Source organism: Cotesia glomerata, linkage group LG7 (genome assembly GCF_020080835.1).
Source record: "Cotesia glomerata isolate CgM1 linkage group LG7, MPM_Cglom_v2.3, whole genome shotgun sequence".
Taxonomy (NCBI): Eukaryota; Metazoa; Arthropoda; class Insecta; order Hymenoptera; family Braconidae; genus Cotesia; species Cotesia glomerata.
Window position 1 is genome coordinate 2,100,583 of NC_058164.1, and position 25,566 is coordinate 2,126,148.

The 25,566-nt window shown below is 28.6% G+C and overlaps 1 protein-coding gene across 4 annotated transcripts in view; it reads left to right on the forward strand.

Moving 5' to 3' along the window:
- LOC123268478 (rho GTPase-activating protein 7) overlaps positions 1–24,149 on the forward strand; it is a 141,362-nt gene extending 117,213 nt beyond the window's left edge. For all 4 annotated transcript variants that reach the window (XM_044733565.1, XM_044733564.1, XM_044733562.1 and 1 more), the window contains 4 exons: positions 1,943–2,130; positions 19,965–22,124; positions 22,990–23,141; positions 23,333–24,149. In XM_044733565.1, coding sequence (XP_044589500.1) covers positions 1,943–2,130; positions 19,965–22,124; positions 22,990–23,141; positions 23,333–23,909 — 3,077 coding nt within the window. In that variant the 3' untranslated portion in view covers positions 23,910–24,149. The remainder of the gene's footprint in view (positions 1–1,942; positions 2,131–19,964; positions 22,125–22,989; positions 23,142–23,332) is intronic.
- Positions 24,150–25,566: the final 1,417 nt, after the last annotated feature.

Consider the following 25,566-nt stretch of genomic DNA (forward strand, 5'->3'; position numbering starts at 1 on the left):
TAAAAAGTATAAAAAATATTTAATAGTCCCTGAAAAATATTATTAACTTATGATTTTATGTCACTGATCGAGAGAAGATAGCGCAAACCACGATTTCGTGATCTTACTATTTAGAAATCTTAATTTAATGGGTTTTAACTAATTTTTGTAATTTAAAAGTAGAAATTTTTTTAACTTAAAAAGTATTTTTTGTATTTGTCGTAAGAAAACTAAAATATTGTATTTCTGAAATTCAAATTCAATATTTGTATAAGATATTTTCTTTCTTTTCAAATTTTTCAAAGGAACTCTCTTGAGTCGTGTCATAAAATTCCTTTCACGGCGCTCACTGGGACTTGTGACGTCAGAGGATCTTGAAGCAGCGGATAGTGTTAGCTAACAATAAGAGATAACACCCCCGAAGAGGTCACAGACCTGATTATCGTCAGCTTTTGAGATACACAAACCTATTTTAGATCTCTATTGTTAAAATCTAGTATTATTATCATTTATCATGAACGCTAACAATATTATTGAGCGTTCATTTTTTTTTCTATGTATAATTACATAAAGTGGGAAAAGTTTTTAGATATTAAGTAATTTTAACAACACTATATTCCATTAGAAACTACTTTTTAAAATCACATCTGTTCTGACGTCAATTGTAGTTATTATTAACTTTTAAAACTAAACTTTTGCTAAAAAAAAATTTTTTTTTTTTGTAATTAAATTCTAAGAACTCTTGGAACACTTACAGCAAGGTTTTTTATCTCAATTAATATTATTTTTTAGTATTAAAAAGATTTCAACCTAAAATTTAGTATTTTTTTACAGATTCACTGAAAAGAAAAAAAAATAATAATAAACGATTCAAGAGAAAAATTTTTAAACTAAGAAAATTATTTTTAAAAATTAGATTATTTTAAATTAAGAAGAATTATTCTTGAACAAAGTAAAATTTAATAACACCATGCAATATTTATCAGTTCAAATTTTTTTTTTCACTTAAATCAAAATGAAGCTTTTTAAAATTATTTTTTTAGTTCGAAAATTTTTCTTTTGAATCAAGTTAATTTTTTTCAAGTCCTAAATTTTTGCAAATAATTTTTAAATAAATTCAATCTTTTTTAATTACTTTTGAATTTGAATTATTTCAATTTTCTTACCAAGAGTTTTTAAACTAAGAAATTGCTCATTGTTTAATTAAATTTTATTTGATCCAAGAATTTTTTGTAATTCAAGTTGATTAAATTTACAAAGATGATTTTCTTGATTTATAATTTTTGATCTTGAATGAAATTAATTTTTTAATTAATGTATTTATTGATCACTAATCTGTTAACCCCCATGAAAAAAAAAAATATAAGAAAAATATGTGTCAAAATATATAAAAAATCTATTTTAAATATATTAAAAATCCATAAAAAATATGTATAGTAAATATATTTTTAATAACTAACTTTTGGCCGATTTTCATATATATTTTAAATATATTCTAGATATATTCAAAATATATCTTAAAATACATAAAAAATATAAAAAAAATATATTTTGAATATATCTAAAATATATTTGAAATATATAAAATATATATAAAAATCGGCCAAAAATTAGCTATTAAAAATATATTTACTATACATTTTATAGATTTTTATTATATTTAAAATATATTTTTTATGTATTTTGACATAGATTTTTTTATATTTTTTTTTTCATGGCGGAAATTACCAATTTTAATATTGTAAGCGAAATATTTAGACTCGAGAATTTTTCGAACATTCAAAAATGACATATGTCAAAAATGTATCTCAGTACAGAAAAGAAATAAAGAAAGTTTAAAATAATTTATTTAAAATAATGTTCCGTATTGCTATTATTATTGTTTATGATTTATGATATATTGTTGGTGTTACAAAGTTAAAAATGTAAATTATATGTGTTTACGTGTTTATTTGCATTACAGATTACCAATTTCCAATTGACGTGTCTGGTGTGGCCAAGGATCATCCGTTTCTTGAAGCAGACTCACTTCAGAGTTTGTATCGGAGGCTTGACGCACTCAACCGATGTGCAAACATGAAGCTTGATACCCATCACACCCACCATCACCATCATAGTAATCATCATCATAATACAAGCCACAGCAAAACCGTAAGTATCCACATCTCCCAGTGATGCATTAATAAAAATCAAAATATATATTATCTCAATGGCGCTTCACTTTATACATATAAATATATAAATAATATATACCTACATCATACATCCAGAAGAGATAGAAGAAGCACTAGCCAGCTTCTACCGAACATTAGTGCTTTATGAATAAAAATAAAACCGGCTAACCCAATATTTTTATTTATACTCAGCTACTTTTTGTTTTCTTTTTATCAAAATAATTTTTACGAAATTTAAAACATCAAGCTTGGTCCAATTACTCAACAGCATGCGTGTCGTTGCTCAAAAACGTGTCACGCAATTAGATAGAAAAATAATAAATTTACGTTAAAATTGTGAAAATATTTTAGTGACAGAAAATAAACAAATAATAAATAATGCAAGTTAGCATTTAGCGTGCGGTGAATTATTTTTTTCGCTTATTTTAATGCAAGTGAGAGGATGTCGTCAGTTTGTGCACGTGCCGAGTAGTATATATATGTAATTTATAATTTACATTCACTTCCACGAATTCTGTCTTCTGATGAACGCTAACTAAAATTTATTGTTTTGCATCAACCAGATACTTTTTTTGTGGTCACATTTAGACAGGATAAAAGTTATCTAAATATATTTGAATATTGATTGATATAAATGCACTCTAAAAAAAATTTAAAGATTATTTTAAATTACAACTATTGATTGAAACAAAATAAAATAATTTTTTTATATACAAGCACAGAAAAAAAAAAAGGAAAAAATTACAGTTTCAAATTATAATTTTTACAAATTCTGTAAGAATTAAAATAGTTCACTCGGGACATATAGTTGGTGCTATTTCTTTCCTTTTCACTCGCTAGCGCTGCCTTTCTCACGAGTTTATCTCTTATTTGCTTTTTCTAATGGTTATTTTTGTTTAACTGGCCAGTTTATTACCAATTTATAAAAAACTACAGTAACCGTGCAAAAAAAATTTTGAATCAAAATGAATTTAAGATTGAAATTCATATTTTGACACAAATATGAATTAGTTTTGAGATCGATCCAAATTTGAAATTGATTTGTAGATACACTGAAAAAAAAAATACTTTTACTAAGAAAATTTTCCTGTTACAAGAATTTATGTTCTTGAAAATTTTCAAGAATATATATTCTTAGCTCAAGAAATTGTTAAATTGATTGAAACAATTTTTTCTTAATTTAAATAAAGCTATTCTTTTGTTTATCTATTATCCAAAGATAAATATTGATGTTCTTCTCTTCAGAAATTAATAATTAATAATAATAGAATATTCGATCGTCAGCGAATTTCTTGAACCAAGAAATTGTTAATTGATTAAAAGTATTTTTTTTTCTCAGTATAGAAATTAGCACGCCTGTAAAACTTTTGATCCTGCTTCAGAATTTTAATAAAGACTTAAGAATATTTTATATATAAAATTTATCCTAAATATTCTGGATTGGTCTTAAAACTAATTTATATTAGTGTCAAAATATAAATTTCAATCTTAAATTCATTTTGAATCAGAACTTTTTTTTGCACGGGTAGCGCTCAAAAGTATTTTGACAACATTATGCGTTAGTTCTTTTCAACAATGTCAAAATATAATACTTTGGAGCCACCATTTTCCTAATATTTTAAAAATTAAACTCTTTTGTTACGAACAAGGACCACTTTGACACTATTCTGTAGATTATTCAAAAGCTGTTAAAAAATAAATAAATGATTATAGTGTTTCATATTTATTTTCAGTTAAACCATTAAATATATTCGTCAAAATACTTTTGAGCGCTACTTTACATGGTCAAAATTTTCAAAATTTCTTTGGATTATTTTAAGTATATTATTCTAACAGGTAGTTTTTTTAAACAATCTTAAAATCCTTTCAATGCAATAACCATTAATATTTGTGTTTGTTTCACTCTCCACCCATACTATCTGTGCTAAAATGTCATTTTTAATTACAATTATCCCATTTCTGGTATGGTCAATTGATTTTAAATTTCAACAGCACATTTAATGCGTATTCTATTACTCATATTTCAAATTTCCAAAACTTCTTAAAATTTTGCATTTATGACGGAACTATCTTAAATTAAAAAAAAAAAATGTAAAATTATATTCGAAACTGTGAAAACTAATATTTAAAATTAAATTTATAAAATTGTTATTTCAATCTGTAATTTTTCTATTTTTTTTTTTTTTCATCCGTAAGCATATAAGTAATTTTTTATAATTAATCGATAATGAAAACTATAAATTTTGAAGCGAGAGTAAATTATAATATAAGTATAACCTTTGCGCTGAAGACATGCCATAATTATTTATTCGTTGAGGAACAAAACGTAAACTTTTGGCCGCTTTCACACCTTTTATAACGAATAACAAAAAATAAGTAATAAATCATTGGATAGATCCTTTTATTTGATAGATCGTCTCCTATCATAGTAAACTTTCATCTCTATAAAAGGTATTCAGCTGTCTATATATGTAGATATAAACGTATAAACACACGTGTCTCTTTTAAAACCACTACTGTAATTCTCGATACTAGTGCTAGTAAACTCTGGTCTACACACTACGCGTTCAATGACGCATACGATTTAATACTTTTACTCAATACAACAAATACGTTTTACTTTGTTGATATAGTTCAGCGTATAACAGTTCCGGTTCTCATCTCCGATCTCTCGGAACCTTTTATTTTTATTTTATTATATTAACCTTTTCTCTGACAATATTTTTTCTTCACACATCACACCTTGATTATTTTACCATTTTATTAAAAATATTTTCTATTGCTCGTGTGAAATTTTCTCCTAACCAAATAATTAAATTGTCTTCTGTTAAAATTTTAAAACCTTCTTTTATTACATAAAAGTATTATATTTTATGACACGAAAAATATAAAATTTAATGCATTAAATTATTCGATCAAAGGTACTTTCGATCTTGAGATTTTAAACAGAACCATGACCATAAGATGACCCTCGAGCACATCTGCCTTTCACTCTTGGAAAATTTTGTCCAACACTTTCTTTCCTCATTACATTGTATTTGCCCAAAAAAGATTAATGTATCAGCGTACGGGTAACTTATAATCATACATACCTACCATTTTTTTATTATCATCATTATTGTTAATGTTATTATGATTTTTACAAACTTTATTATCAACGTGTATCGCGTTATTTTTTATTTCACAACGCCGCTATTTTTTTAACGCTTTACTTCAAATATATATTAATATTTTTTCGGCGAAATTTCTTCAAGGGTTCAAAACTGTTTATAAAAATAATTGTTTTCTTACAGTTACAGGCCATAATTACAACCTTAAAAGCTACTTGTTATCGTACGTAATTTCTTATGTAAGGCGTGGGAATTATTACAGTTTAAATTTTATGTTGCTTGAAAAGATTTAAGGATTGTTATTTTTAGAAATCTGTTAGCCTTCAGAAAAAAATCAGAAGTAAGAAATCGGGAGTATAAAATTATTTAAATTTAAATGAATCATAAGTTAGAAGTTAGAATTTATTTATTTTTATAAGATTAAGATTTATATGTCGAATTTTTTACAGCCAAAGAATTACACAATACATCTGTGATTCATAATGTTATGAATAAGATTTTAGAGTATTAAAACACCATTAAATTTTTTTAATGATTCATTTTGTGTACATTTTTTAGATAGAAGTAATATTCTCGTGGCGACAAATTTTTGATGTTATTTTTTTTTTCATTGAATAGTTTTTTATAATAGAGGTACAAAAAAAAATTATAGCGTAATATTATAAAATTATCAAATCAATAGTTTTAATAAAAATAATCATTTCACCGAAAAAACATAAAAAAATTATTTTGTAGAATTTTTTTTTAATCAAGATGAAAACTAAGTGATTTTTCATAATTATTTTTTTGATTCAAAAATTTTTTTTTTCTATCAGATTAATTTTTTTTTAATAAATACTGTATTAAAATACCATCAAATTTTTTAATGGTTCATTTTGCGTACAATTTTTAGGCATAAGTAATATTCTCGTGGTGAAAAATTATTGTATTTTTGATTTTATTTTTTTTTCCATTGAATAGTTTTTTATTATAGAGGTACGAAAAAAAATTAAGTGTAATGTGATAAAATTATTAAATCGATAGTTTTGATAAAAATTATCATTTTACCAAAAAAAAAAAAAATTGATTTAATTAAACTAAGAAATTTTTCATAATTATTTTCTTAGTTGAAAAACTTTTTTTTTCAATCAGAATAATTTTTTTTACACTGATAAAAGGATTTAGTTCTATTTAATACGATTTAGTAACAAACCTTTCATTACCAAATATTTAGTAATAGGTACGAAATCATTTATTAAAGCCCATTTAGTTCCACCAAAAAAATATTTAGTAGTATTTAACAAATTATTTATTGGGACTCAATAAATCGTTTATTGGTATCAAAGAAATTAATTTTTTTAACTAATTTTAGCGTGTAACCTAACTTTTTAACTTAAAATAAATCTAAATAATTAAAATAAATAATTTTAGTTAAAAATATAAGGTATTATAAAGAAAAGAATCTCATTAAATTATATTTTTTTGTTTGAGACATTTATAGAATTTAAAATTAAAGTTTTTAACATATCAATAATAGACATATTGAAAAATTAAAACTAAACCACTGAGAAAAGACATAAATAGAAGATATTTATTGGGAGTATGTGTGTTTTTAAAGGTTTAATAAATCTCCCAAAATCGAGCTGAATAAAATAATCTAAGTTAGTGAATAGGTTTTGTATCACATAAACATTGGAATTAAAGCATGGAAATAAATATTTATTTCCATGTAATAAGGCTTTGTTCATATAAAGAAATCATTTATTGAACAGTAACAAATAGTACACTGATAGAAGGATTTGTTTATCGTTAAAAATATTTGTTAATATTTAACAAATCATTTATTAGAGAGCACTTTTTAGTCCTTAATAAATATTTCTTAGTATTTAAAAAGATTTATTAATATTTAATAAATGAATAGGAGATTTATTAAATACAAACAAATCATTTTAAATACTAAGAAATATTTGTTTAATACTAAAAAGTGCTCTCTAATAAATGATTTGTTAAATATTAACAAATAGTTTTAACTATAAACAAATCCTTCTATCAGTGTATTAAAGGGTACAAAATATTTGTTTCTCCCAAATAAATGAATACAAATTTTGTTACTAAATTAGTTTAGTACTCCGTACTAAATTTTTTTATCAGTGTAATAATATAGTAATTATTTACAAGATGTGTTTATTCTCACGTAAAAAAATCCTGATAAATCCACGCAGCGTGGATTTATAAGGACTTTTTTATGTGTGAATAGACATGTATGTCCTTATTTACAACAAAATTGCAAAAATCAGCCGGTATTTTGTGACCGCTAAAAAAGATAAAGTGACCCAATTTGTCCCTTTAAATTGAACGATACGAAAATAATATCAGTAGGTTGATTAAATTCTTGTCCCTTCTCATTCCGTTAAACATAAAAGAAAGACATGTCGACTACATATGCGTATTACAATACCGTAGGCTGTAATTACTTAGCCGTTGGCAGCAGTAATGCGTGTAAAAGTAGGAAACTGGTCTCCAGCATGTCTACCAGTAAGTCTACCCAACTCGTACACATATCACAACTCACAACCAAAGCTTTTACTTCACTTACATACACATATATACATTACACATAACTTAACAAGTACGACAGACTGCGCGGTACGATTTCAAGCACCTGCATTATACTTACATACTTTTATTTAATATATATCTGTATCTATATCTATATAATACCGATCACGATCATTTATTTGCCGATACAAACGATACGAGTTTAAACCCGGTATCAATGAGGACGGCCATATAAAAACTGCTAAATGTGTATCGTCAGTATAATATTTCAGATCATTTAAAATCTCCCGCAAAAAAAGTTACAAACGATTAAATATTTTTTATTATTTTATTATTTAAAAATTTTTTTACGCAATAAAAACACATCAACTGTGATTATATATATTTTTAATGGGTATAATAAATATATTTGATTAATTGTAGAGGCTAAATAGCAAAAAGATGAGGTGGTAGCGAATGATTAGCCGTTACAAGTTTTCAACTTGCTTATTGTTTTTTTTTAATTTATCTTTATTATTATTATTAATATTATTCCTTCCACGGTTTGTATGTCACACCGTTATAATGATCGTACCCTTGCCAGATTGCATCTAGTTTTCGAGGACGATTGATAGTCATGAATTCGCCTTGACGCTATATACTACATTCGTGATGTCTGATAATTTTTATTTTTATTTTCTTTTTTCGCTATTCCTTCTCTTTAGTCACCGTGTTAATATTTTATACTATCATCGTCAATAAAAAAAAATTTCACGAGATAAAATGAACCGTCTATAAATAACAAACTTACTAAATAAATTTTTATTTGCACAGACAAAAATAAATAACAAATTACTCATAATAAATAATAATTTTTGGTCTTTAATTTATCAAATAAATACAATTTCTGTTAATTAAATTTTCAAATAAAAAAAAATTTATTTTTTTCTCTTGACAATTTTTATGAATAAATTAAAAAAAAAATTTTTTTTAAGTCACATCTTAGAATCTATATTATTAAGAGAATAAGAGAAATTTTGTGTTCAGGATAGTCATATGATAAAATTGGTTTTTTTTAGTGAAATTTAGTGTCATTGCAAAGGTCTTGATTTGAATTTATGCCTTTTCAAGGTTTCATTTCATTCTCGCCGATAGTCAATTTATTATGATAAGTATGTAGGCAGCGTTCAAAAATGCTCTATCTCTAGATACATAATTAAGAAATGATCTTGTATCTAGCGAACTATTGAAATTTTTAAAGATATAAGCTCACTCTGACATTACACTCATCGAGACCTTTAATTTGAGTACCCACATCAATTTTCATATATTTATATATATCATATATATGTATATATAAAAATATATCAAAAATGCATGTGGGTACTCAAATGAAAGCTCTTGATGAGTGTAACATCGGTATGAGCTTATATCTTTAAAAACGTCAATAGTTAAGAAAGTACAGTGCAATTTAACAAATATCTTGTGGAATATTGACATTTTTAAAGATATAAGCTCATCCCGATGTTACACTCATCGTAACCTTTCATTTGAGTACCCACATCAATTTTCATATATTTATATATATATCATATATATGTATATATAAAAATATATCAAAAATGCATGTGGGTACTCAAATGAAAGCTCTTGATGAGTGTAACATCGGTATGAGCTTATATCTTTAAAAACGTCAACATTTAAGAAAGTACAGTGTAATTTAACAAATATCTCGTGAACTATTGACACTTTTAAAGATATAAGCTCACTCTAACATTACACTCATCCAGACCTTTTATTTGAATACCCACATCAATTTTTCATATATTTATATATATTATATATATGTATATATGAAAAATATATCAAAAATGCATGTGGGTACTCAAATGAAAGCTCTTGATGAGTGTAACGTCGGGATGAGCTTACATTTTTAAAAACGTCGGTATTTAAGAAATTACAATGTAATTTAACAAAATTAATTATTTAATAAAGCAAAATTTTATTTATTTATAGTTAACAAGTCACGGCAGTCACATATTGACTGCAATGTTGCTAGTAATCACTTAAAAAAATTCTACAATTTTCTTCTGAACAATTTAAACAATTAAAGTAAAAAATTTTCTACACTCGATTAAATCCCCTTTCTCTTATTAGCAAAACGCATTAATAATACTGATTATTATTGTTATCAAAATAAATAATAATAATTATAAAAAAATAGCTAGTGTAAAAAATAGGTATTTAATTTCACAATCTTTAATAAGAGATCTCTTAATCGTACGTTGCTACCAGTTTTCCCGATGGCAATGATAATCTCGTGCAATTATATATGATATATAAATTGAGGTGAGTTTATAAACATGGACATACAAACGCTTTCCACACGTCTACGTTGATCTATCGCATCATACATACCACACGTGAAATAAAGTTACCGTGGATTAAATAAAACGTGCACATAAGTGTACATATGTATTATATATATCCACACGATGATTTCTCCTCGTCGATCTTGAGTAGCAACTTAGTAAAAACAAAATTTCTCCAACCAGTCCAGACTGCGTGGCATCTGTCTATATTTTTTTCCTCAACTGGCGAATAACCACAATATTTAATAACCCTTTTCATTATATTACTTTCATTTAATAACCCCAACAATTACAGAGTTATTTATTGCTTATCATTTGAATATAAACAACTTTTTAATTCAACGAAATAAATGATAATTAATCTTGCATAACTCCCTATTTTTTCATTAAATCATCCAGTGTAATATATTATCTGGTTTTTTAAAATAATAAAATACTTTTCCTTCGAGCAACTCAATGATTAACTGCCGGTACATAAAAGTGATTGGGATTTATGAGGAGTAAATGGGTGGACTATTAGTGGCCTAACTAAATGTCGTTTCAAGTAAATCTATGTAGTGGGTAATATATATACTGTTATTGCAGTCTACTGTTCATATCAAGTTAAATAACAAAATAATGCATTCAAGTAATATAAAAGTATAAACTGGCTATTGAAACCGGAGGTACATTCAGCCAATTAACGGACGTTGATATAATGCTACAATAATCATATGCAATTACATACGTTTTAGATAGTTAAAAAGACTATTTTAGTTACGCGGTATTTTCATTTTATTTAATCAAATTTTTATGAAAATTAAGTTAGCTATCTAAAAATTTTTAGAATTTTTTTTTTCTTGAAAAAATCATTACAGAAAAATAAAAAAAAAATTTCATTTACAAAAAAAATATGTAAAACTATAAATGCAATTTTAAAAAAATATTTTTTAATTATAATTAAATAAATGAAAAATAATCAAAAAATTAAATTAGCACAAAAAAAATATTTTTAAAATTACACTTAAAGTTTTTTTATAAATTAAATGTTTTTTTTTCTTTGTGATAAATTTTTTCATGAAAAAAAATTAAAAAAAAAATATTTTTTAGTTCTAAATTGATAAATGAAAAATAATTAAAAAATTAAAAACGTCGGCTAACTTTCGTATTATCAAATTTTTATTTTTCTAAAACTAAAAATTATTTATCCTGTTTAAAAAAAATAATTCAACACTTTGATATTCTCAGAGGCTATTTTAACCATTATTTATGTTCGATTTGATACTCAATTCTCTGTTTGATATTTATACGGCTTCGTAACTAAAGAGCTCACGACATGATAACCCATCAAACCTAATACCTGTCAATGTTGATTTTCAGGGTATTATTAGTCTTGTCACGCAACCCGCCGATGCTATACGGGTTAGATTAGTATAAAGAGAATTCGAATTTCTGAATGTTCTCGTAATCACTTTGGAAGATATTCCGGTTATTCCAATATATGTTGGTCAAGTGTTAGATGTATGTATTGAGTATGGTTTGAGGAGGTGTTATGTCCAGACGGAGACTTAAAAAATTTATTTACCGATTTTTTTTCTTTGAAACCAAGTTAATATAATTCGTTTGAAAAATTTCATTGTCTTGCATTGAATGAAAAATTTTTTACAGAAAAATTTACTTGCTAAATTAAATTAAATTCTTTTTAATAATATTTATAATTCAATTTTTCTTCTTAAAAAAAAAAGATAATGTAAATTTTTTTATCAGCTATTTTTTTTATTTTTTTGTAGCAAATTATAAATTTACTGCGCGTGCGAAGGAATATGTATCGATCATTAAGTGATCAATACGTAGATACTTTAAGTTGTTCTATAACTAATACTTAGTTTTAGTTTTCGATTTCAAAGTTAGCCAATTCAGAAAATTATGTTAAAATATTTTAGACTTTTTAAATTTTTATATTGTAAGTTTCAATAAAAAAAAAAAATTAGTTTGAATGGAAAAAAAAATTCTTGAACCAAAAAAATTATTTTTAAAAATACAATAATTTTTTTATTATTTAATAAAATGAAAAAAAAAAAATATAGTACCAATTTTAGCTGAAAAAACTAATCAACAAGTGTTTATTACATCTTAAGCATTTAATGGGTGTATATAAATGTAAATAATGTATGCGTTAAAAAGAGGACAACTATGTGAAGTGTATGATGAAGGAGGTCTTACAAAGTGACTATACATTAATATATGAAGGCGGATGCGATCTTACGACAGTAGATCCGACGATATGAGAAAATCCACTTTGCTTCTCGGTGGGCCTTGTGCAGTGTGTAGTATGCACATTGCGTGAATTTTTTTGCTCTTATCATCCACGCAATAACCGGTCGTTGGTTTAATACAAACCGGGTGCATGCCGGATGCATTCCGTTCATGGACTCATTGCTCAGAGGGCGGTGCTTCTAGCTAGACTTTCCGGCACTAACTCTGCTACTATTAATGCTAATACCAATACAACTCCGATCCTCCATCCTCCTCCTTCTCCTCCACCTGCTTAGTTAACTAAACAGAACAACTCAATATTAATTATACCTTACTATATAGTTACATTATATTTATTAATAATAATATTAGTCTTCCTCCTTCGTAAAATAGGATTTCACTCAATCTTATAATTTATAATTAATTAATAACATTATCTTTACTTAAAAAAATTTTTATAATTACGAATTATCGATAAAAAAAAATGGATTATAGATTTTTAGATATTTTTCATTACAATATTTACAATTTGGACTATTAGTTTTAAAATAAATTAAAAGAATTATAATTTAATAATAAATGTCACGGAACAATTATATAAAACCAACAAATTATCCAAAAATTTAATATAAAAAATTGAGTATCATCAAAAAATATACTTACTCTCATCTATATTATTAAGAGAATAAGCAATATTTTGTGGCCAGTGTATTTATATGATAAAATGGGTTTTTATCGTTAAATTTGGTATCGTTGAAAAAGTCTTGACCTGGAGTTGTGCCTTTTCAAGGTTTCATATCATTCTCAACGGTAGTTAATTTATTATGATAAGTATTTAGGCTGCATTCAAAAATGGTCTATCTCTAGATACATAATTAAGAAATTACTTTGTATCTTGTGAACTGTTGACATTTTTAAAGATATAAGCTCACCCCGACATTACACTAATCAAGACCTTTCATTTGAGTACCCACATCAATTTTTCATATACTTATATACATTATATATATGTATATATGAAAAATATATCAAAATGCATGTGGATACTCAAATGAAAGCTCTTGATGAATGTAACATCGGGATGAGCTTATATCTTTAAAAACGTAAATATTTAAGAAAGTACAGTGCAATTTAACAAATATCTTGTAAATTATTGACATTTTTTAAGATATAAGCTCACCCCGACATTACACTCATCGAGATTTTTCATTTGAGTACTCACATCAATTTTTCATATATTTTATATATTATATATATGTATATATGAAAAATATATCAAAAATGCATGTAGGTACTCAAATGAAAGCTCTTGATGAGTGTAACATCAGGATGGGCTTATATCTTTGAAAACATCAATAATTAAGAAGTTACAGTGCAATTTAACAAATATCTTGTGAACTATTGAGATTTTTAAAGATATAAGCTCATCCCGATATTACACTCATCAAGACCTTTCATTGAAGTACCCACATCAATTTTTCATATATATTTCATATATTTATATATATTATATATGAAAAATATGTCAAAATGCATGTGGGTACTCAAATGAAAGCTCTTGATGAGTGTAACATCGGGATGAGCTTATATCTTTAAAAACATCAATAATCAAAAAAGTACAGTGCAATTTAAGAAAAGTCATTATGTTAAATGAACCAAAATTTTATTTATTTATAGTTTACCAGTCACAGCAGTCACATAGTGACTGCAAGGTTGCTAGTAATTATGAATGAAAAATATATGAAACGTTGAAAAGGTAAAAATTCAGGTTAATATCTTCCCAGTGTTATTAAATTTAACTAAAAGAAAAAAAAAACATTTTATAATATAAATACTCTGGAAGCAAAATTGTCCTTATTCTTCTAATTATATGAATTACAAGTTTGTTAATTAGCTGAAAATTGAAGTTTGAAGTTTGAATTGCTTAATGTTTCGATTGATAAATTAAATGTGGAGTTATTGTCGGTAATAAGTAATAAGTGGTGCATTACAAGTAATGAAATTACGGAAACGAGAGTGAGAGAAGATAATGTAGAGCAATAATGATGTTGAATAAGACAAGATAACGAGGTTCGGTTGGTACTTTTTGTAGGTGAATCAAGGGCAAATGAAGAAATCGAGGCGTTTGTACAATAAGACTTTGAGCGTCTTAGTCGGGTATTGGTATCGGTATCGGGATAAGATCATTTATACAGTTGCATTACTCAAAAGTACTGCAAGTATGTATTTATGTATGTATGTATGTGTGTATGAGTGTGGGTAAAAGAAGTGAGTCGATTTCTCGAACTTAACTCGTTTGATCGATCTTCTGGGAAAGTGGACGTCTACCCCAAAATAATTTACAATTAAATAAAAGTACACGATATATAAAAAAGGTTTTATCAAAAATTATCACGTTCGATGAAAGAATTACGAGTTAATGTACCGTAGAAAGTATGTAATATTAAATGAGATAACAAAAAAATAATAACGATTTAATAATAAAAATTTATCTCAGATTCCCTTTATCGAGTTTTGCCGAAAATACCCATACCATCGAGACTGTAGTTAAGTATTAAGCGCACGGATGAATTAAAAGCATCAAAGAAAGCCGTTAAAGTCTTACGCGCCAATTACAGAGCATCGTTGTCGATCTCAATGACACGTAGATTCGCGTGGTGCTCAAGAGCGACTCTGGTACCAAGTGAAACGTTAATTAAATAAATTAAAACGTCCTGGTGTAGTCAAGCAAGTAATTGACGATCTTATATCTTATTTCGTGTAAATGTATATTATATAGAGATCTCTTTCACAAAGTTTAAGTCTTGATGTCTTTGATATATAATGATAAATAAATAATGTACTATATACTATATACAGTGCAGATAAAAGTGTATTGAATGAAAATGTCTTCGTTGTCATATCATATTTTCCTGGCATTAGTTAATACACACCCGTCAATTCCTCTAAACTTTCATTTTAAATGTTAACAACTTAATTGATCATTAGATATTTTCTCTATAAATCAATTGCAACATTGTAGGCTAGGTAATTATTATCGGAGGTGAGGCAAGCGAAACTGTCATTCTGAGTTTAGAATCCAAGCGAAATGTCATTTTTTTTTTTTTTTTTTCGAGGGCATGACTGTAATTATTTTAAACAGATTGATCGCTTGGTATTAATTAAAATTTTTTATTGTGTTTAGTGAAGCAAGAAATTAAAAATTTTTTTTTAATCTAGTTTTACTTGCAAAAAAGAATTTTTTAAAACTTTGATTAGTTTTAAAATTGTATCAAGTTTGATTTTTCTATTTTTGAAAAATAATAATTAGCAACCTTGCAGTTACTATGTAACTGCCGTGACTTGTGAACTGTAAATAAATAAAATTTTGCTTTATTAAATAATAATTTTTGTTAAATTGCACTGTACTTTCTTAATTATTGACGTTCTTAATGATATAAGCTCATCCCGATGTTATACTCATCATGAGCTTTCATTTGAGTACCCACATGCATTTTGATATATTTTTCATATATACATATATATAATATATATAAATATATGAAAAATTGATGTGGGTACTCAAATGAAAGGTCTCGATGATTGTAATGTCGGGGTGAGCTTATACCTTTAAAAATGTCAACATTTCACAAGATATTTGTTAAATTGCATTGTAATTTCTTAACTATTAACGTTTTTAAAGGTATAAGCTCATCCCGATGTTACACTCATCAAGAGCTTTCATTTGAGTACCCACATGCATTTTTGATATATTTTTCATATATACATATATGTAATATATATAAATATATGAAAAATTGATATGGGTATTCAAATGAAAGGTCTCGATCAGTGTAATGTCAGAGTGAGCTCATATTTTTAAAAATGTCAGTAGTTCACAAGATACGAGGTCATTTCTTAATTATTGATATTTTTAAAGACATAAGCTCATCCCGATGTTATATTTGATGTTTATACTCATCAAGAGCTTTCATTTGAGTACCCACATGTATTTTTATATATTTTTCATATGTACATATATATATATAATATATATAAATATATGAAAAATTGACGTGGGTACTCAAATGAAAGGTCTCGATGAGTGTAATGTCGGGGTGAGCTTATATCTTTAAAAATGTCAATAGTTCACAAGATACAAGGTCATTTTTTAATTAATAAATTGACTATAGGTGAGAATGAAATGAAACCATGAAAAGGCACAAATTCAAGTCAAGACCTGTTCAATGATGCTAAATTTCACTAAAAAAAAAACGATTTTATCATATGACTATCCTGGCCACGAAATTTTTCTTATTTTCTTAATAATATAGATTATAACTTTTATCTAAAAGTTCATGTTTTTTTTTTATTTAAATTGCAATTAAGACATGCCTTTCTTAATTCATCTATGATCATTATTACTATTTTTTCCAACCCCCATATTTTTAACACATTAATTAGCGAATCTTTAGTAAGAATTTTAATGAAATATTTCAACCTTTTGAAGCTACAATAAAAATACCTTAATTAATTAACAAAAAAAAGATCTAACTAATTAAATTAAATTAAATTAAATAACTAACAGTAAAATAAAATTTTCTTCAGTGAACTTTAAAAGCGGTCATTTTTCCACGTCTTTAATTAATGATAAAAAAAATTAATAACAATAAAAATACTTGAGTACAATCGTCTGTTAACGGTAGAAAAATAAAATGAGGATAGTAGGGCTAAGGGTGACGAGCTTATAATGGTGTTCTTGACTATGCTAGTTCCCTGTATGTTTTTTATATCGGCGAAAAAAAAGATCGCAATGCGACTACAAAGCTAGATGTCTTTTGAAAGACGTCACGAGTCTGGTGTGTGTGGTTTAAAAAAGTAATAATCGCTTTCGTATTATTAAAGTAGACTTTCCGTGTTGAGAAACGATTGGCATGGCTGAAAGTAGGAGATAAAAAAGAGAGAGAAAGAGTACGCGCGATATATACACAAGCGAACAACCACTGTACATGTACACAGAGAAACTAGGTCCATTGTCACACGAGGTCAGGTCATACAGCCCCATACATTAGCTTCTCTCGTGACAAAGGCGTCAAGTTTCGTAACAAAACTTGTAAGGAGTTTTCGAAAGCCGCCCACCCACCAACAAATCTACGGACCCTACTCAGGACTATGTTCCTATGTTACGTTCCTTTCAGTCTGCTCTATCCTGTCTCTCTGCTTCATACTTCACTGTTCAGTTATTATATTTATATACTCTAAACTTTGTACTTATATCTAACCACATACTGGGGTAATAAAGTCTAGCCGGCTCGTTTAGTTCTTGTTAATCATTTGTGAATTGTGTCGATTTCTTTCTTAGCTCTTATCCATCATCTCAATTTTATTTTTATCTTTATCTCGATTCTTATTTTCATTCACGCCATTACAGCTTTGTTATTAATGTCATAATAAATAAATAAATAAATAAATAAATATTTATCTGAGTGTATGTCGGTACCTGATAATTATGTCGTTAATATTCTCGATTCAAAGTGTTATAAGTACTGATAACCTCAAGTAAAGGTATTCTGGGGGTTAGATAATTTATTGTATATTGTGCGAATAATTTTACAGGATAAAAATTATTTTTTTTTAAAGCGAGAAATAAACAACGGTGTTTTGAAAATTTTATTAAAGTTTTACTGAAATTTCTCATAGAAAATTTTGTGCAAATTTTCAAATTAATCAAAGTCTTTTCAGTAAAAATAACTAAAAAATTTTACTTCATAGATACATACAAATCAAGCTAATATTAAAAATAAAATAAAAGTATCTTTAATACAATAACAATAAAAATTTATAACATTAAATTTTAGATTTTTTTAAATTAAAAAAATTGCTCTTAATAATTAATAAAAAGTAAAACTATTCAATTGCATTATATTTTAATTAAGGACGTTCCTAGACAAGAAAAAGATACCAATAGGTTATGGATACTGGTTTCTTTCTCACTCACTAGTGCTGCCTCTCTTTACAGACTATCGCTCACTTACTTCCACTCACGTAAAATATCGCGTCACTAACTTCAAACATTTTTATAAAAAAATGAAAACCGCTCGTTTATGTTATTTTTGATAAAAAATACTTGTTATATCTTCAATTAATGATTCTCAGTTTTTTAAAACAGTTTTAAGAAAAGTACGATTGATATTTAATAAAACGTTCACTTGAACGTCGGTCAGCATAAGGTTTATATGTAAAATATACAAATTTTAAATGCTAATATTTCAAAATTTAGTGCCTCAAGGACTATTTAAAAAAAATTCCTGCGTATAGAGGATACTTATGAGTATAAGTACTCAAAATTTCAATAAAATTTTAAGAAAATGGTTTTTTCTCGGTACGTCCTTAACCCGTAGGGTCACACTTCTTAAAAATAACGTCGTGGTCACACTGGGTCTAGTTAACTCCATGCTCGGAAAAAATTGTTGCTACTTGCGTTCTTTTCAATATTTTCACTCGAGCCGTACATGAGTAATTCTTAATACTTTTGTTGAATGACTCAATCGTTTTTCAATTTTTTTTAATTGTTTAATTATAAAAAAAAATGCGAGAAAGTCAAATTTCGAAAAATTTGACTTTTTTTACTTAAAACTTCATTTCTTAAGATAAATGAAAATGACCTCCGGGGTTCTACTCCGGATATCGCATACTTTGAAAAAAAAGTGGTGTCATGTCGAGCTTTTCAAAAAGTATATTGATTTATGCAATTGAAATCGTAAATTTCCATAGATCTCAAAAAATCTTCAAACAATATTAGATGGTGCCACAGATACCATTTTGAATGATATCTTCGAAGCAAGAGCAACTCAAAAATTGCCTGGGGTCATCTAGACCCATAATGACCATTACGGGTTAAGGCGAGAAATATAAAACGAAGTTTTGAAAGTTTGATTAAAGTTTTACCGACAATGCTCATAGAAAATTTTGTGCAAATTTTCAAAATCAAATTCCTTCCAGTAAAAATAACTTTGAAAAATTCTATTACCTAAATACACACAGATCAAACTAATATTAAAAATAAAAATAAAAACATGTTAACAGCCGAGACCAGTGATTGCAGTTTCAATCGGCTTAGCGAAACGAATGGAAATTTTGAAAAAACGTTCTTAGAGATAATAGATAATTTAATAAACTATTTCACCACAAAGCGTTTTTTTTTTCAAAAATTTCATTCGTTTTGTGAAACCAATCAAAACTGCAATTGCTCTGCTGTTGGGAGTGTGACAGAGATAGTTCCGTTGAACTCCGTGAGAAAAAAATAGTCTCGCCTGTTAATACAATAACAATAAAAATTTATAACATCAAATTTTATAATTTTTTAAATTATAGCAACTGCTCTTAATAATTAATAAAAAGTAAAACTATTCAATTGCATTATATTTCAATTAATAGTTGTTTAAAAAGAAAAAAAAGGTGTAAAACATAAATATTATTATTATTTTAGACACATAGTCCTATAATAAGTGTACACTGTTATATCGTTATATATTATAAATAAACAAATAAATAAAATTTATTGCACGATTATTTATATTCCGCTTTGTCTGTTGCAGAGTGGCGGCGGAGGCGGAGGAAGAGACGGTGGAGGAGATGACTCAGACGAGGATACCCAGTGCGCTTTGAGCGAGAATTGGACCTTCGAAAAGAAAACGCGAAGATGGTCACGAATCTGCGATATAAGTCAAGCAAATGTCGAGCGATTGCAAGCGATAGCCGCGGGGCAGCTTCCCTGTCCGGATGATTCACTGGAAGACCGTCTGGAGACCGACGACCCCGAGGAAACAATGATAGTCCACGGAAGTGTCAGATTCGAGACCATCTCCAGCACCCCTAATTCCGACGACATGAGTCCCAAGTTCCGTAGAACCGGATCCGAGCGTCTCCGCGACGGAGCCAAGGCATTTTTGCGCCGCGTCGAGTCTCTTAAATCGCGACGTCGCAAGCGGCAAAACCGCGAGGGAGTTGTGATCAGCGGTCCCCAAGTTCTGGACGTGATTTCGATGCAGCAGAAAATGAAAGACCTCAATTGCGTGGACGTTTCTCCCACAGGACTCGCTCCCCTGTCTTTTGGCGAAGGATTTTTGCTGCCGTCTCCAAACCCACCGTCTTCACCAGTAACTTTACCGAACTCGCCGTACCACTTGCCGAGCAACTTGATGACCAACACGAGCAGTCCTTTCGGGGACGACTCGTCCAGTTACTGCTCAGACGGTTCTCAAAGCGGGGGCCCGACAAACACCCACACCATCACGAGCTCCTCGACAACTGGATCAACCAGAACAAAGTTCAACAAAGCCAAGAGATTCCTCTATCGCGGCGGCGGAATGAAGGAAGATCAAGGCGCTTTGAGCGATTCCGAGTGCCAGCCCTCGAACTGGCGACACAAGTACCTGAAGGATGCCAACAGCAATCACACTAAAGTACTCGAGTACTTGACCAGTCAGTCGCCAGCTCCTGTTGGAGCAACGACTCACTCTCCGTCGATTAGCACCCGAGGCGGCAGTCTCAATCTCGGCAAAGATTCTCAGCGGTATCGTGAAAAAATTACTGGCCAGTCGAAGCTCCACGACAAGGAGCTCAAGGCCGTTGCTCTGAAACGCGAGGATAAATTCCACAGGAGCTTCCGCCATGCCCACGATGACCTGGTGATCGATCGGAAGCAGCAGGCGATGTTGATAAAACACCACCAGCAACATCAGCAGCAACAAGTTACCGTTTATCGGGAAAAATCTCGGTCAAGGAGTTCCGAACTCGCGGCCAGCCAGGAGAGCAGCTCGACGATGGCCAGTCGGGATTCTGACCCAGAGGATGAGTCACCCAGGCACAAGGGGACTGTTGTTAGGTGGCACAGTTTCCAGCGCGGGTCCCTCTATCCTGAACCGCTGGATCCACTTTGTCCGCGCGCTATGGCCTCCATGTCTTGCGGGCAGCTTCTTGTTCTGAGAAAACTTGCTCTACTTAAGCTGACCGCCTGCATGGAGCGCTACTGTCCCACTCATCGGACTGGCTGGAATTGGGAACTGCCGAAGTTTATCAGGAAAATAAAAACTCCTGATTATAAAGACAAAACTGTGTTTGGTGTTCCGCTTTTACTGTCCCTACAGAGGACTGGCCAGGCGCTGCCCAAGTGCATTCAAATTGCGCTGAGGTGGCTCAGGGCAAACGCGCTTGATCAGGTTGGAATTTTCCGCAAGAGCGGAGTTCGTTCGAGGATTCAGAAGCTCAAAGCTATGACGGAGATACAGGGGGATAATATTAATTTTGATGGCCAACAGGCGTTCGATGTCGCGGATCTTGTTAAACAGTACTTCCGTGAACTGCCTGAAGCTTTGTTGACTAATAAATTGTCCGAGACGTTCATTGCTATTTTTCAACATGTACCGGTTGATCTGAGACCGGACGCGGTGCAATCGGTTCTGCTGCTACTGCCGGATGAACATAGAGAGGCCCTGGAAACTCTTCTGGATTTTTTGAATCATGTGGCTAGTAATTCACCGTATAATCAAATGACTGCGTCTAATTTGGCGGTTTGTCTTGCTCCAAGCTTGTTTCATCTTAATCATAATAACTCCAATAGTAATAATCGGTCGTCCAGTGTATCACCGAGAAGGAGGAAGACTGTTGGGATTCCAGATCAACGGGAATTGTCGGAAAATAAAGCGGCACATGATTGTCTTCTTTATTTGGTTAAAATGCATCGTGAATTGTTCATGGTATGTTTTTATTATTATTATTATAAATTACTAACAGTACTTTTTTTTTCTATAAATTTGATATTTTTTTTACTAAATTCAACTAAATAAAATTTATTTAAAATTTATCGGCAGTTTTTATATAAATTAAATTTTACTATCAAGTAAATTTTTATAAATTTAAATTAAAAATTTTTTTTTTTGATCAACTTGAATTTTTTTAAATCTTAGAATTTTTACACTGCAAAAAATTAATTCAATTAAAGAGAAAAACTATTTAAACGAAAAAATCATTTTGAATCAGACAAATTTTTTAATAAAAAAAACTATATTTAAACCAAGAAAAATTTTTTCTTGAAAATAATTTTTTTTGTTGAAAAAAAATTTTTTTTAATTATGTTAATTGTTTTTTTAACTGTAAACAATTTTCAAAAATAATATAACTTTTTAAATAATTCAAACTAGCAACCTTGCAGTCACTATGTGACTGCCGGGACTTGTGAAATATGAATAAATAAAATTTTGCTTTATTAAGTAATGACTTTTGTTAAATTGCACTGTACTTTCTTAACTATTGGCGTTTTTAAAGATATAAGCTCATCCCGATGTTATACTTATCAAGAGCTTTCATTTGAATACCCACATGCGTTTTTGATATATTTTTCATATATACATATATATAATATATATAAATATATGAAAAATTGATGTGGGTATTCAAATGAAAGGTCTCGATGAGTATAATGTCGAGATGAGCTTATATCTTCAAGAATATCATTAGTTGACAAGATAGCAAAGTTAGTTCTTAATAATTCAAATTTTATGATTAATTTTTCTCATAGATGTACAAATAATAATTAATCCATTTCTTTTATTATATGTTAAGGTTTCATCGGATATGTTGACACAGTGTCACTTTAATTACATGGAAGAGAGCGTTCCCGTTGGCTTAGAAGAATTGGGCTCTGAAATGAAACAAGACTGGCGTGGTTACATGTATGCCTGTACAACTGCTTTGCTGAAAGAAGCACGTGAAAAGTAAGAAATAACAATAATACACTAAAAAAAAAAATTACCTTCAATTCCTTCAATTGAAAAATTTTTCTTGGCTTAAGTAAATTTTACTCAAACCAAGAATTATTCACTTGAATCAACTTAAATTTTTTTAATATAAAAATAATGATATAAATTATTGATTATTTATTATTGACAAAAAAAATCAATTACAGAAGCCGTGGTTGGGTAACAGTAAGCAATCCAGCAGACAGCAGCGTCGAAATGGCGTACAAAAAAGTAGGAGACGGCCACCCTTTGCGCTTATGGCGAGTATCAACGGAAGTAGAAGCACCTCCTCATGAATTACTCCACCGAGTATTACGCGAACGTCACATCTGGGATCCTCAATTACTGAAGTACCGTATGGTGAAAAAACTGGACGCTAATGCGGAGATATTCCAGTACGCAGCGGGTAACATGAGTCCATTACCGGCGCGAGATTACTGTGTCCTGAGAACCTGGAGAACGGATTTACCAAAGGACGCCTGTGTAATTGTTGAAACATCGGTCCAGCACCCAGACGCCCCGGTGATGCTGGGAGGGACTCGCGGAATAGTCCTGGCGTCACGTTATCTCATTGAGAAGAGCGGAAGTGGAAAATCACGTATCATGCATTTGTCACGAGTCGACACTAAGGGTCGGACGCCCGAGTGGTATAATAAAAGCTACGGTCACATTGCCGCTCTTTATTTAAGTAAAATACGTAATTCATTCAAGCACTCATCCGATGGCCCCGAAAGTAAAGTCTGAGATAGGGCCTCCGTACAATGCTCGTCATTGTACGGATCTCAAGAATCAAGCATCTCTGATCATTCTTCTTCTTCAAGAGATGATATGGATTATCTAACAGTTCCTCTTACGATTGATGAGGAATAAACAAAAAATAAAATTGGTTAAGAATTATCATTGTATCTTTATGAATTATAAATTATAAATAACCAACAACATGGAAAGAAAAAGATGACACTGGATATCATCCTAGATTATACTGAGTGAAAAAAAATTTCAGATAGTAGGTAGTATAATCCAGATTGTAATGAGTATAATCCAGATATCACGCAGTATAATCTGGATTTTTTTAGCTACTATCTGAAATTTTTTTTCACCACAGATATCACTGAGTATAATCCGGATTACAATGAATATAATCCAGATATCACGCTGTATAATCTGGATTTTTCTAGCTATCATCTGAAATTTTTTTTGAAAAAAAAAAAAGGTATATTTCTAATGTATACAAATCTCAAGTCTGTTAATAACAACAACAAATTGATAACAATTAGCAAATAGCTAATTGCTAACTTACTACGAATTACTACAGATATCACTGAGTATAATCCAGATATCACGCAGTATAATCTGGATTTTTTTTTAACTACCATCTAAAATTTTTTTTCACCACAGATCTTACTGAGTATAATCTGGGATAATATCCAGTGTCATCTTGTTCTTTCCGTAAAACAGAGTATATTATATTATATCTAATAATAATTATAATATATTATGTTTATCATTGTATCTATAAAAAAAATGTGAATCTCAATGTCAATTTTTCCATGTCGACTTTAAATCCGTTTTACTTATTACTTATTTATTTTTATTTATACGGATTTTATTATGAGTATTTAATGTCAAAAAAAAAATTATTCGACTCGGTTAAACAAGATTATGTTTATTTTTTTCTACTGTAATAAAATGTAACTTAACTGAAGAAAATTTTCATCAGAACAAATTTTTAGCAAAAGATCAAAATCTACAAAAATTTTTAAAATATTTGAGTTTAAAAATTTGGAAGTACAGATAAAATTTAAGTAAGATCTGAATATCGTAAAATCCTGTATGAATGTTGGTAATTGTATCAACAATAATGTATATTTTTTATTAATATTAAGATTTTTTATATTATTTTTCTTGGACCAAATACAAACTTTTTTTATATTTAAATTTAAATGTTTAAAATAATTAATTAAGATATTAACTATTGAAGAATATTTTTGTTTGTAGAGCGTAAGAGAATTGTGAATATGTGTTGTCTATATAAGACATAAATATATATATTTTTGTGTGTACAAACGAATAAATGATTGATAAGTTCCGTAAAATAATAATTATTGAGTGATTGATGCAGTTTATTTGTCTGCCTATTGGTAGAGCCAATAGCTTTACCAAATGTTAAAGAAAGTATTCAAACTACATTGAAAAATGTTTTTAAACAAAAATAAAATTATAAAGAAAATAAATTTTATTGATTCTGCGAGTTAGTAGGTAATAAAATGCACTGCATTAATTTATCGGTACCTGGAAAGTAAAACATTGAAATGATTCATCACAAAGCCTCTAATAAATATTAATGCCTTTGAGCATACTCCTAAATAATAATAATAATGAAACAATTATATAAATATAT